At 43.6% G+C, this 15,386-nt stretch overlaps 1 protein-coding gene across 1 annotated transcript in view; it reads left to right on the forward strand.

Annotated features, from left to right (window-relative positions):
- The window catches only part of Auts2 (autism susceptibility candidate 2), an 824,367-nt gene that overhangs the window by 423,553 nt on the left and 385,428 nt on the right, over nucleotides 1-15,386 (forward strand). Inside the window, exon 4 of the mRNA XM_013033172.1 lies at nucleotides 135-170. Coding sequence (XP_012888626.1) covers nucleotides 135-170 — 36 coding nt within the window. The remainder of the gene's footprint in view (nucleotides 1-134; nucleotides 171-15,386) is intronic.

The raw sequence follows: 15,386 nt of genomic DNA on the forward strand, positions 1-15,386 counted from the left end.
GGGCAGCCCTGCCTGGCTGGGGAAGGGAGGTAGTGATGAGAAGCTGGCAAGGGCTGGTAATGAGCTGTGTGGGTTGGAACGTGTTAAAAAAAACTGCTGCTGATTTTCCACTTTGTCTGTGTGCTTTATTACAGAGCTCGGCTCCTTCCAGCTTGGGGACAGGCTACTTCGTAAGTCCATCTCCACTACCACATATGCGCCTTGCCTTGGCATTGATTCACTTCCCTAATGAGTGCTCATTAGATGTGCACAGCGTCTAAGCAGGCCTCCGTCCTGAGGAGCACGCCATTTCCACCCTTTCCCGGAGACGTGCTGTGTTCTGAGCAGGTCCTACCCGCTGGGCCTGGGGATCCTGAGCCTGGCAGGCCTGCCTGGGGCCCAGCATGGGGCCTTGGTCCTATGCCCGGCCATGTGAGGGCACGGGAAGCCTGGTTCTCATGTCCCCCAGGCTGCATAAGGGCATTCATGAACATTGCCAGGAGAACAAGGGGTGGAGAGTGTGCGGGGAGGCCCGGTTCAGGAGATGGGTCCTCAGATGTACTGTGCTGCTGCTTCCCTGCACATTCTGCAGAGGTGACCTCTTGGGCTTTCTCCCAGCTAGCATCAGCCCTTTCTCTCAGCAAGTATAGGCATTTTGCAAATATAAGCATTTTATTTTATTTCTGGACCTTATTCTTTGCCTCTTGGGAGAGGGGAGGGTGCAGATGGGAAGATGTTTTGGGGATTACTGTACTATTCTTCACTATTCTTCATTCATAGACAGAAATTGTCATTTTGTTACTTTTTATTTTTATTTTTTTTTACCAAAATTACCCTTTTGGATTTAGTAATCCTTTTCAAGATTGCAAAAGAGAGTACTATTTATGCCACAGGAAAACATGCCAAAGTAAAAGTGTAATCGTGGTGCCAACATAGAACCCCAATCTGTGTTTCCAATACTGTAATGGATGCTTAGCATATCCTGAGAACAAAAGTGAAAACCTAAAGCTAAAGTGGACTACAATTCCTGATTATGTTTGGTTGCCTTTGTCTTTTCCCAACATGCTGGCTGTTCTGACCCTATGCTCACACATCTCTCAATACATCTCAATACACATCTCTCATTTCCACTGAGAGCGCAGATAATGGCATTCTTTCATTGAAGAGTGTCCCCAGCTTGGCAGAAGTGGACTATTCTAGATGTAGATTGTTTTGGTCTTCATATCTAATGTAAGGAGAAAGGGAGAAGGATGAGTGGGGCCTGCCTAATACAGTTAGAATGCTTAGGCTGGCTCCTGCTAAACTGGCTGAATATTCATGCTTCCAGAACATTCCACCTCTTGCTTCAACAGTGTATGAACAGACGCAGTTCCATCTGCCATCTCTTCACACCAGGCTGCATGTGGGTTGAGATGCTGGAATGAAATCTGGAGGTTGTTGGTGTCTGTTCTCTATCCAAAATCTAAACCTCCTCTCTGCTTGCTTTAGCAGAGACAAGGCCATTAGCCTTGATCATTTCAACTTTGAACATTCTAGCATTTCCTATTTGTAGTATATATTGATTGTACAAGGGAGTTTCATTGTGATGTGTCCATCCCTGAGCAGACTTGCAGCTCGGATCCACCATCCCCCTGTCTTCTTAAAACATTTTCAGCAGGGTTCATTTGTTCTGTTCTCGTACGTGCATACCATGTGTATAGCAGCCCCCAGGCATGCTCATTCATCCTCTTTCAGAGCTGTCCCATCCCCCGCTGCTACCCCCCAAAGCCCATTAGACAGTCAGTCATTTTCTTGAGTGTATATTAATTGCACAAATGGCTTTCACTGTGTTACGTTACCTGTGTAGTTATTATACCTCAGACACTTAACTCCTTGTGCCGCCCCACCCCTTCCTTACTTCTTTCTTACTCAACAACATTGGATGACATTCTAGTAATTCTTATTATTGTGTGATCTCTCTCAAAAACTAAAATGATCTCTAGAAACTGAAATCTTCATTTTGCTTTTTTCTCTCTGGTCCTCGGGAAGTGTGTTTTTATTCTCTAATAATACATCCTTCGGAGCAGCGACTCTTTAGTAGAGAATCTAAATACACTTGGGCAACATTAGATAACTGTCAAATCTTCTCCTTCTTTTGGTAAAGTTGCTTTTTGGCTTACTTTTGCTTCTATGAAAACCTGTTGTGTTATTAGCTTACATGAAGAAGATGCACACCAGATGTGTGTTCCATGCTCAGCCAGGAGAAAGCACGCCCTCCTTTAAATGTGTTTCCAATAATGCCATTGTTTTGTTATCAAACGCAAAGCCTTGATGTTGCTTCCTGGCTGGTCAAGAAGCCCTCTTCATCTCCACTCCATTACAACGGTAGTGGCAGCACTTTAATGCTTGATTTCAGGTTCCATGGCACTGGTGAGTTTCACCTTTCTAAGTAGAAATGATGAACACAACTTTTACTAATCTTTTTGCAATGCACTTTTGATTTGAGTCTGTTGTATGACTTTCCTTAATCTGTAAGGAGGACTCCACAAAAGGTAAGTGAAACGAGAGCTCTGCCTTTCTCTCCTGCAGCAACTCTGAAATGTAGATACAGAGCTACTGGTAGGGGACTGAGAGTGTCTGCTATAGGAAAATGAAGTTGCTCAGCCTAGGGTCACTCTGTGACCTGGAAGCGTTTGTGTCATTCTCCCATACCCCAGCACCTCTACGCATTGCAAAATCCTCCCTAGCTTCATTCCCATGCTTCTGTAGAGGTGCTGGTCAACCCAAGTTGCTTACAGCCTGCTTAAAGCATGTGCTGATAAAGCATGTGCCCATAGGAGCCCCTGCATGGAAGAACCCACATGTATGGTGCACATGTACGCTCACACTGAGGCAGAGCCACTAGTGTGCTCTACTTCCTTCCAGACCTTTCTCTGTATCCGTTCTGTGAGCTGGAGGGTTTCAGGAAGACGTTTGGAGATGCCTTTGCACTTGATCTGGTTTTATTTGTTTTTGTCTCCTTGGTTTTATGTTCCAGAGATGTCTGCTAAGGTCTGTCACTTTTCCAGTTGGTTTAAAAGCAGAAGACTTGAGAAATGACAACAGCAGCTAGAGTCAGTATTTATACAAGCATATTGCAAAGCATTCTTAACGTAGACAAAATAGAGAAGGGTTGGAACAAACTTCCCACATTTGGGGGAGATTTTGGAATAATATGGGTGTTATATACACAGAGAGACATACACATATATATTCATTACATACTCAGGCCCAGCTCAGCTCATATTCTAAATATAAATGAAATTATAGACTTGTTGAAATCAATTTGCTTTTTTTTTCTTTTTTGGCACACACACTGAAACTTGTTGGAGTGTGTATAGGATTTTCTTTTTTTAAGACGTTTGTGAACACATTTTCCTTTCAGTTTAAATATTTTTAGGCTGCATTCTCTTCTTAAACATGTATCTGAAGTTTCATTATGAATATTGTATCATCATGAATGTAGGGACAGAATGACCTTTAAGACTAGTAGTGTGGGGCTGGGAAGGTGGCTCAGTGGTAGAGCGCTTGCCTTGCATGCCTGAGGCCCTGGGTTCGATTCCTCAGCACCACATAAGCAAAAAGAAAAAAGCCAGAAGTGGCACCGTGGCTCAAGTGGTAGAGCGCTAGCCTTGAGCGGAATTGCTGAGGGACAGCGCCCAGGCCCAGAGTTCAGGCCCCACGACCGGACCTCCCCCCCCCCAAAAAAAAAGACTAGTAGTGTGACCTTAGGCAGATGATTTGCTGCCTCAGTTTCCTTGTTAGGTAGGTACCCAGTAGAATTGTGACTGCGGAGCAAGGTAAGATACTTAACACAGATAAGCATATAGTAGATAGTAGGTTATGACTTACACTTTTCACTCTGTAGCATGGGATGGAACAAATTTGGTCTGTGCATTTTGTGGTGACAGAGGGTTACTACCAAAACTTGGTGATACTGAACTAGATCATATAATATATACCTCTCAGAGCATCTTATTCTCCACACAGTCTTCCTGTAGCTTCCTCGGGAGCTAGGGATTCTGTGTTTGGTCAGCTTTGACTCATATAAATATGAAGCAACTATGTGGACACAAAGCAAACACAACATTCATCTTGGCAGTTTTCTATGATCATGATGCTCTGGGACAGAGTGCAGCTCCCTCTGCTGCCCTGCCTCACATGCCTTAGAGCCTCCAGCCTCCAAGATGCTGAACAGCTCTCAGGGCTGGGCTGGTGGCTAGGGAAGGCATGATCAGACTAATTAGGTTTTATGAGATTAGAGCACATGGGTTCTGCCCTCTGACACATCTGAAGTCAGCAGAGTAGAAGGACAAGGAGAGGCTGTGCAGGGCTGTTGGTGTGCTGGTCACTGAAAGGGCTGGGCAGGGCCAGCAGTATGTGGGTCATTGGAGGGGTGGGTCAGGGCCAGCAGTGTGCGGGTCACTGGAAGGATGGGCTAGGACGATGTGTCCTCCTGCTGCTCTGGGTGTGTGTCTCAGGACAGCAGCCCTGTGTAACCTGGATCCTATTTCTCTCCAGGTTACACTGGATCCTCCTAGGTGAAGTTTGTGTTCTAGCTGGATCACAGCTAGCATTGGGCATACTTCAGTTACCAGTTTTTACACAAAGCTAGTGTGGGTGACTCATGCCTGTAATCCTAAACTCCAGAGGCTGAGATCGAGAACATCGTAGTATATAGGCAGAAAGGCCTGTGAGACTCCCACCTCCAGTTAACCAGCATAAATACCAAACTGGAAGTGTGGCTTAAGTGGTAGAGTACCAAGAAAGGTGAACACGAAAGGAATGCTCTGAGTTCAAGTCCCAGTGCGAGAACCAAAAAGTCAAAACTCAAAACTCTTCTTATGACCTAATAAAGGTGGTGTTGGTTGTTTCTCAGATCACACCCTCAGACGGGTTGTGTAAGTACTGGTTTCCTGAACCTACTGAGGTGAGGTGGTGACACATTAACCTCAGCCTCTCCAGCTTATACAGGCACAAAGGCAAGGCTCTTGGCGCCTTTATCAGTGTTTTACAGTACGCTTTTGCTATCATTTGTGTAACTCTTAAAACTAGTTTATAATACTTCGTTTAACCATAGTTGCTGCTTTTTACAACTCAGTAGATTTAGATGTTAGCTGCGAAAAGAATGTGTCTCTTTAGAAAGCTGTTTTGATTGTAACACATTCTTGTCTTCTTTATTTTTTTTGGCCCTGAAGATCAAAACCAGGCCTTGCTTGTGCTAGATGAGTACTGTGCTGCCCAGCAACAACCCAGGCTGGACGCTCCTGTGCCTTTTCGTCTTTCATCGTGTACAGAAAGCTTGCCTGTAGATGTGAAAGCTGTAGCCCACTCTGTCCAAACTGTGGTCTTGCCTCAATTCTCACCCTGGCCTTCCTTTATGGGCCTTTAAATACTTGTGAGATGGTGTGCTCACATGAGAAATGGAGCTCTCTGAGGCACATTGTTCATATTGTGTATAGCACCTCTGTGGGCTGTAGTTTCCAAAGTGCCAGTGCCTCTCAACTTGGCCTCAACTCAGATCTCCCTTGTGCAGAAGTCATCCTGTCTGCTCACCTGCCGGTACTTCCTGGGGATGCTGACGTTCAAGTGTTAACTCATCACACTTAACCACCTACTAGTTCTTGGGTTGAAGGTGCCATACACATTGTAAGCACTTCACCTCACATAAGACACTAATGTGTGTATTTATTAGTAATGTACTTGTGATAAGTGAGTTATTATTTCCCATTTATTTACTGACCAGAACCTATTATCATGAAAATACTTTTGAAAATCTCCATTCCAATTAAAATTCCATAAGGATCTCCAGGTATCTCCAAGGACATGTTAGGTGATCTGATTTGGTGCTGATGGTTGCATAGAACTGCTCATTGATAGAAAATTTAGCCCACAGGTAGTATTGAAACATCTACTAGTAGACATTAGGTTACATATGTCTGTGTTTGGCCCTGAAGTCAAGGCTACACAATGGAATGTGATATAAGACAAACAGATTAGTCCTTCAAGATGTTTAAGCAGAGTACACTGGGGAGAAATCCTAGGCCAGGCAGTTGTAGGCTTCAATTGTACACTGACATAGTGACAAACTGAGACCAGGAAGAAGTGGGCCTGAAGGTCACAAGTATACTGGTAAATAGACCAGAGTAGGATGAGGTAGACTGCCAGAGTTTCTTAAAGAATGTAAATTGGTTCTGTCATTGAGATATAAACAGAAAGGTTTGTATAATGAAAGCTTGGCCCCCAGCTGGTGGGACTATTTGGGGAAGTTCTAAAAACCTCAGCAGGTAGGAGGTGGGGCCCCAGTGGAAGAAGTAGGTCATTATAGGTCTGTCTTGTGTCTCTTTCCTTCCTGGCCACCATGAAGTGGACCTCCATATACCCTCCTCCAGCATGAAGTTTTGTCACCATAGGCTCAGAAATCAGGAGTCAGGTGACTGGGAAATGTGAGCCAAATAAACCTTCCCTCCATGAGGTATTTTCTCAGGTGTTTGTTGTGGTGATGGTTGTTTCGGGTGCTACCTGACCACTGGAGGTGTGGGATGAGGTGCAGAGGAGCTGGGTGAATGGGAGACCAGGTTTACAGGTAGAAGGGAGCTGGAGGAGGAGGGAAGTCAAGGGCCAGACACCACACTAGTCTCTGTTGTAACTGGAATTTCTGGAGAAGCGGATCTGATTGTAGAAAGATAATCAGTTCAAGAATGAAAGTAGGTATGTATGTAGGAATTTATTTTAGTGTCATATAAAATGTGGGAATCTGCATGTACATTTGAAGTTACCTACATATGGGAATGGACATGCAAGCAAATGACAAGAGTGGTTCCTCTTCTGTCTTTGCACTCTTAGAGTTAGTGTACTGAGACAGCAAGCTGTGCCCTAGTCATGGAGATGATGGAGGCCAGGCTCTAACAGTGTATGTCCATGACCTCAGGAGGGCTGCTGCCAGGGAAGTCTGGGCATAAATATTTTCCTTGTGCTTTTTCTGACCTATTTGAAGGCATTGAGGTGCATGTACAGTAGTAGTATGTCGCTTGGTATGGACCCAATGAGCTGAGCGCGCTCCTGAGGTGCCTGCCCCGCACCCATCTCCCAGACTCTGTTTTGATACATTAACTGGTCTGGAGTGTTAATGCCTATCAATCAGCATCTGTCAGATCAAAGAACTCATTCCTTTTCTTAACTGCTCGAAATTCTTTCCCTGAAATTGTAAATTAGATGTGTCCCGATCCATTGCATAAGAGACTTACAGCTTATGAAATACCAAGAGCATCATGAAAAGAGGTTGAAAAAAGCCAAGTGGAGGCATACAAGCCAAACGCCATGGTCCTGTTTCACCCTTTTCCATAGTCAGCTCCTGCAGTAAACGAGAGTTATTGGTGACTCAGACATGGAGATACTTCACTTGTCTCCTAGCACTTGACTTAGAAGTCAAACATTTAAAATGCATTCTGCTCTTATAAAAATGTTTATCCATTTAAAATGCATGTCGTTTTAAACAAAAGCACCCGGGCGACAGGACATTTAGGTAGAGCACAGTTAATAAACTGGCAGGCAGGTCTTCCACACATGTGTTTGCAAAGACCAGCACTTACCCGAGGATGGCGTTATAAATCACTGCTAACAAACCTTAATTTGCTTAGTAGACTAATGAATGATCTTCAGTTTTCCTTAAGCAATTAGTTTCACTAATAGTCATGTTGAAGAGACCTTCCTGGTGCTACATTTAATCTCTGGTCTGAAATCTTTGGTGTCTAATTGGCAGGCTGGAAGAACAAGCAAGAACCATTTCAGTGTCTACTGGTTCTCCCCAGAGATCACTCCCCATGCAGGCCTTGGCTGTGTTCAAGCAGAAGTGTTGTCAGAGGTGATGACTGTCTTTAGGACTCACATACTGCAGATAGGAGTGGAGTTGCAGGCATTGGAGCCTGATGGTTTCACTGGTGTCCGATGAGTGGTCCTGTGTCATGGCCACTGATGGTAAGCAGCCATTGAAAATTCAGTGGCTCTTACTGAACTCAGATTCTCTGTGTTCAGCATATCCCACAAATCAGGCAAACCAATACCTGACTACTTGCTCCACATGCAGCTAGAATGAATCCGAATTGCAGTCAGTGGCATTGCTGAGAGCCCCAAACTTCCCCAAGCCCAAGACAACGTGCCATGCTTTTTCTCATTACTCCCATAAACTCTTCCTTTTACTTTCATTTATAATAAGGATATCCACCCCTTACTACTTATGGGAGGCCCTGCCTCCCGCCACCTTGTGGGAAACAAACCTTTCCAGAAAGGTGGGGGCCATCTTGGTTAGTTAGCATTTCAGCCACACAGCAGAGGATATATTTAGAATTCCCTAAGTTTCGTCAGAATTAGCTTAGTAATATAAGAACTGGTTTTTCTGGGGGAAAGGAACAGTAACACTAGAACATTCTGAGAAGCAGTATTTAGTCAAGCAGTGAACAGCTACACTTCACGATCAGAGGGCGCCTCCTCAGAACCATCTTAGGAGTGATACCTTTATATCATGTGATCTGAAAATTTGAATGGACTTACAGTCTTAACCACTGGACCCTTTTCTTGGCCATCATTCTGACCTGAGTAGATTCTGTCTGCTGATATGTCACTGACTCTAGGGTTCCACACAGCCCAAAACACCCAGGGCTGTGTTTTTCCCTCTTGCCAACCAGAATTCTAATACTCTCTTTTACTCATTGGTGGAATGCCTCCTCTTTATGGATTTAATAAGTGCTGGTTGGCTCTTGAGACTGCTGGGGATTTATCTTAAGCAGTGATTTTTATCTCAGCCCAGATCAGATATGCTTCCTCTGTTTTCTTCAGTCATACGGGATTTTAAGTCGTCATGGACATACCTAACACAGTTTGCCTTTCTGTTCTTACCATCATAGTGTCTGATTGCTTCAGAAATTAAGTGAACATTCTCTGTAGGAAAATGTAGAAATCTACTGCTCCAGAGTGTTAAATTAAACTTTTTATAGACTTAGTTGTGATGTGGATGTGTTGGTGAAAAGCACCTTTTAATCACTCCAATACCTGTGAATAAGCAGCATTATTTAAGTATGAGAGAGCTTACACTTAGAAGAGGTATAATTTGATATAATATGCAAACCTTGATCGATTGTTGAAATAATTAGATAATTGAACAACATGCCTTTCTGAGTTGCAATCTGTATTTAAATCTTGGACAATTTGCTTATGAATTGTGATCTGTATTTATATTTTAAGTACATGAGGAATAAGTTCATATTTGAAGTCATTGTACATGGTGTGGGCCATAAAGTAAGATTTTGTCTCTGTTGACTGTGGTCACATTTGTTGTTAATTGCCTATTCTCGGTTTCACTCATTTTTGCTCAATAAGTTGTTTAACTTATTCTGTATATTCTGGATTTAATTTGTTCTTTCTGCAGTTTGCTATGGTAGAAGCACTGATCTTCCTTGTCTGATCTTTGCATTCAGTGCTATGCATCTCCCTCTACTAGACAGCTTTTGCTGCACCCTATGCCAAGTACTGTTATATTTCTTTTGAGATTTTTTTCCTTGCTCCATGTGTTATTTTGAAGTACCCATTTCCTGGGGTATTTGTTACTTGCCAAAACTATTGCTTAAGGCCCCTACTTTTGTTCAAACTTAGAAGAATTAGATTTGAAACAATTTCAACAATTAATCTTGGAGGAATCAGCTTTCTTATGGGCTTAAATAGCTTAAACTCATAAATATCATCTATATAATCTGAAATGATCATAAGCACAGTCTGTTGGCAAAATTTTATCAGCATTTTTCTTCTTTTTTGACTACAGGATAATCTGTGCCAGACTCCTGTTGATGGTTTATTTAAGTCTGACTTGTTCTTTGGCTTATTCATTTTCCTGGCACTTAGTATCTGTGTCATAGTTAGGTAAAGATTTTCATCACTGTCTGGACAGGCTGCTTTCATAGTTTAGAGAAGCAGGAAGAAGGCATCTTAGAAAAATTTTTATGGTTTAGTTCCTTCCTCTATTTGAGAAAATTTCCTAATGAGTTGTTATTTATATTAAACTACTCTTTGGCAAATGACATTTGTATTTTCAACTCTGGCAATTCTACATGCACAGTATTTTTTTATGCCATGGATAATCTTTTCAGTGTTTTTATTTCTGTTTTCAAGCTAGCTGCATTACATTTTTAACTTACTTTATTGGTTCCCATCATTCAGCAACAGACTCATTCTTGGTTCATTTACTCTTTTGAAGCAGTAGAATATTTTATGTATTTTTGCTTTCCTCCCATCTTCCGATTTCCAACTCCCACCCAGTTTGTTTTTGTAATGGGAGAAATTACAAATGTGTGTCTGAGTAATGTGGGGTGGCCTCGCTGATCTCTGAGCACCTGTTACAGAGCTTTAAAACTCATTTAGGGTCATCGTCTGCCAATTAGTATGATTGCGAGTGCTTCAGCTCAAGGCTGTTTACTTGGCTTTGTGTGCAACTCTTCTTTACTATTTCAGTAAAGCCTGGATAAGGCTACTGAGACTTGGGCACAGTGATACCATGTAACAAATGTGTTTGTGGCAGGAATGTGCCCTCCAGGGTAGGTAGGTGACCACTGTATCCACCTCTTTCTCCTCATATTGTAGTTAAAATGTGATTATCTAGACATCATTTAGTGGCTAATGTTTTGTCTGAGAGTGGAAGCCTTCAGTTGATTCTCTACTGGGCAGAACCTAATTTATATCATTGTAGATAAAATTGACTTACTAAAATGGCTAATCTGAGGATGATTGAGCACAGCAAATGTTGAGAAGGACATCAAGGGACTAAAAGCTTCTACAAGGCTGGTGGGAAAGGAACAGAGTATATTTACCTAAGGAAACAGTTTGACAGTGGCTTAACATATATGTCTTCCTTATCATCTAACTGCTATTCCACTCCTCAGTTTTTAGCCAAAAGGTAAACAAAGTCCACACTTATACAAAGACTAAACATGTACATAGTAGCATTATTTATATTAAAAATAGAAATTTCCATATCCACTATCAAGTGAATGAATCAACAGTTTCTTACAATTCAATCAATAAACTTACTAATCATCCCTACAAAGGAGCAAACTATCAGCATGCACAATAACATGGAGGGATCACAAAAGAAGGATGTTAAGGAAAAGAAGCTTGTCAAAGAATGCAAGAGGAATGAATCCAGTCTGCACACATGCTCATCAGTGGCCGTGGGTCTCAAGTGGCCCACAGCAGACCAAGGTTGATTGGAGAGGTGGGGGAGGAAGACCGACAGGGAAGGTGATTACTAGGGACTTGCTTCACTCCTGGAGGCAGTAGATATATCTACTATGTCATGTGTGTTGATGGCCTCTGATGTTTCATAGAGCAAACTTTCTCAAGTTGTAGATTTCAGATATGTGTAGTTTGTCATATTTCCTTTATATATTGTACTAAAGCTGTTCTACAAATAGTAACCAATTCAGTGTCCTTGTTGTGTTTTACGCCACAGGACACATGTCTTTTCCTTTCTAGTGTGCTTAGAGAACATTCACCTATGGCACCTAACATCTTTCAAGCTCAGATGACTACACACAAAGATTCTCTATGCAGAATGTCAAAATGTGTATTTTCACCAGAGCAATATCTCATGGTCCTTTGTTAGGTATTTCAAGATACACAATTGGGCTTTATGAACCAAATCTATACTGTTTTATAGAATTAAGGGGAAGATGATGCATACCAAAGAGCCAGCATTTCTTCCAGCAGCCGTCCGTGTGCAAGCTCACAATGGCCGTCTGATACCGTGAAGGCCACCAGATTGAATTACTTCATCGCACACCGCTGTCCTCCTTAATGGTAATTGCACATATCCAGCAGTCTTTCTTGGCAGCGTTTCAGATATTTACCTCCCACTGCTTTTCAATTCAGACCTTTGATGAAAATATTCCCAGTACTTCTTTAAAGCAGATATCCAACTGTCTTTCTTGACAAAAGCAAGGTCTCTAAATCAGATCCTGACAATTTGTGACACAGCAGTCTATCCAAATCACCTTTTACCTATGTCACTATGTCATTTCCTGAAGAAAAGTGTCTATCAGAGGAGCAATTTCTGCAGGTTTTAGAGAACTTGAAGGTTGGGTTTGCCAGCAAAATGGAAGTGGAAAAGGGAAAAATAATTCCTTCCTTTGACTTGAGTTTCACATTTCCATGAGGCATTAACCAGATACAATAAGCAAAGTAGGGCTTTGGCTTGTATAAAGGTCCATCTGTATCCAGAAAAGTCTTTGAGTATTTGTTTGCCTTCAAGATGGTATTGAGTGAAATCTAGACTTGGTGATTTCAGAAAGCCGCTGTATTTAAGGAGATAATGAGGCAAGATAAATCTTCTTAATTCTTCATCAGGATGCTATAATCTAACAGGATCTAGCAGTTTTCTTCTGGGGGACTAGCTCAGACTCTCTCTGCCTTCTGTCCCTCATTGAACAGCCCACATCTGGCCAACTGAAGGTTGTGGAAAAAAATTACCCTGGGCCTGGTGCCATGGGAACTCTGCATTTGGCGCATGGCATCTGGAGGAGAGAAGGTGGTAACAAGCAGAACCCATGTGGCGTGAGACCACCTGGGTGGTCTCCAAGTGAAACGGTACATTCATCTCGGCTGGCATCGGCTGGCCGCTGTCTTCCCACTCCCACTGGAAGCGTGGAGTCGATAATTGCTTTGCTGGATCAAATTGTAGCATCATCTGTTTGATGGATGAGGGGCTCTGGGGATCTGGCTCAAGGTCTGGTGAGGGAGCAGCGGACAGCACGGCAGGCAGGCTCTGGCTTTTGATCTTCCCCAGCAGATGCCTCATTATAGGAGAGAACCCTGGAATACCCCTGGCCCAGGGCTGTTGGACAGGCGCCTGTGTCGGTGACACCACTGTGCCAGCACAACTCTCAGAGCCAGCCCCATTTGGCTTTTTGCAGCACATAGAGCAAAGCCATGGCCTGAGCACAGAGGACAACTTGATTTGGGGTGAAAAGTGCCTTAGAGTCTCAGAGTGGGAATAGGAGGAGAGGTGAGAAGAAAATCTTATCAAGAGCCTCTTCCTTACTCTGATTATGGCATCCAGCAGATTCACGAGCAGAGCCTTTGAAGGGCCCTTTTGCTTTTCTTAGTTTGGCCATCAGAGAATTTTGTTCTTTAGAAGGAGAAAAATGACACTTACAGAGAAGCCTCCATGAGTGGTGGCTTACCCCTGTTCCCAGCCCCCTTTTCCGTGGCTTTTCCAGCTATCCCCTCTCCAGGAGCAGGTTGGTGAGCGCAGAGTTTATCAGGGCTCAGATCCTCAGGAACTCAGTCCTCCATGTAACCCCACCACTGTCTGCCAGGCTCATTAGGGACATGTGAACCATCCTGATGTATGTCCGCCCAGGTAGGCATTGCTGACCTAATGCCTGGCCTGGTCATCACTGTCCACAGCCTCTTCTGGACCTTTGACAGAATAGTGAACACATAACCTCAGTGAGCTGCTTCTGAAAGATGCTGCCCCATAGCACCTACCACCCTGCACAGTCATTCGGCCTTCCTTTCTTCTGCCTGCCTCCTCCTACACTCCTCTCCCTGTTGGCATAGAGTCCATAGAGTCCAGGAGCTGTGGCAGTGCCATGTGAGCTAAATTACTTGCAGCTGCCACTGCCACCTGTGTCTATCCACTTGCAGCCAAAGCAGTTGTTTCCCAGTGAGCTGTCTTTGGGGAATTGGAGCATGAGTCTGGGCAGGTGGGGCAGCAGCAGGCTAGAGGGAGGAGCGCTCTTCTCCAGGCTCAAGTATGAGGACAAAATCTCCAGTGGGCTCAGAGCCCTAGAGGTCTTGAGTTCAGCCTTTGGGCTTTAGGTGAGGTCAGAAAGAAGCCTCCATAGCAAGTGGCTCTCCTGTGCAGTGCCTGGCCGTTGAGCAGTGGAGGATGCTCATGACTCCATCCTCACAACTCCCTGCTTCCATGTATGTCCCTGTCCCTATCACTGTGTTGTCTCTGTGTTCGTGGAGAACGGTTTCTCAGGTGATACTCCTGCCTAACCAGAGGGCCTTCCTGCCATTTTGAAAAACAGCAAGTCAAATGAACATTTTTAATTTAATCAGTCTTTTTATTTTCCTTACTGCTCACTAACAGTTTGCCATTTCTTGGTATTTTCTTTTCTTTGTTGAGTTATTTCTATTTGCTGTCAGCTTCTATCACTTGTACCTTGCTCATTCTCTGGCATTTTTCTTTGTATGCTCTCAGACTCTCGTTTTCTTCTTTCCTGGTTCTTCACTTTTCTGTCAAAAACTTCTCACAATCTAAGGTTAGGTAGATGAAGGTGCCTCCCTTTAAGGGATGTGTCCTAAAATTGGAATGTTCAAAGTGACTGCAGAAAGGACAAAGTGACACCTGGTGGAACCCCACCTCATCTGAGAGACACTTCCTTAGAGGGTTGTTGCCTCATGAGGAGAGGGGAGGAAACTTAGATGCAAACTACAATCGTGCAAAGATGGTAGCCTGTCAGGAAGATCCCCAGGGATCTTGGAATGGGGCTGCACCCATGCAGCACTACAGGGCACCAATGGAAGGGCTTTTGCTATCAGGAACAAGCTGGCGTTTTTGGAATGCTTGGGAATGACAGGAATGAGACTGGAAAGGGGCAGGTCTCCAGGGGCCTAACTGGGTTTGTATTCTGTAGAGACAGAGTATAGGGGTCAAGGTTCCTGAAGGACTTCAGGAGGGGGGTTGAGATATGTGTTTCAGGTACCATGTAGAAGACTAATGATGGAACATTCCAGACAAAATGACTATAGTGAAGGTGTGTTGAGAGAAGTGAGGCAGTTGTGAGACACTTGGAGTGTAGACTAGAGCAGACTTAGTCATTGAGTCACAGAGGGGATCTACAGAGAGAGCCCTCAACGGTCACTACCAGGGATGGCCTTGTCCAATAAAGCGAAGAATCACCCTAAACTTTCCCTCCAGTGAGCTATGTCAGTTTGAGATTCTGAGCACATACTCAGGTCTCAAGCCTGCCACTGGTCCATGGCGTTCGGTGTTGGGAATGGGGATTTTCAAGAGGCCCAGGGATTGTAAGGAAAGACCCCATGGGTCTATGAGTGTGGGCGCACAGCCACAGGCAGCACACCGGGTCACTTCTGCACAGTGGTGCCTCTGATTTCCCTATATTCAAGAAAAAAGATGTGATTATTAGAACAAGTGCTGGGCTTTGATAGTCTTGCTTTGTGCGTGATTTACCTACAGAACTATAGAGCTGACAGAGTGAGCAGCAATAAATACATAAATCTCATCATCCATGATATACTCCTCTCATTATTATTAGTGCAGGCATATTACATATTCCTTTGGACCACAGTGTAATTTTAGAAAACTCTGGATA

Source organism: Dipodomys ordii, unplaced genomic scaffold (assembly GCF_000151885.1).
Source record: "Dipodomys ordii isolate 6190 unplaced genomic scaffold, Dord_2.0 Scaffold164, whole genome shotgun sequence".
NCBI classification, from domain to species: Eukaryota; Metazoa; Chordata; class Mammalia; order Rodentia; family Heteromyidae; genus Dipodomys; species Dipodomys ordii.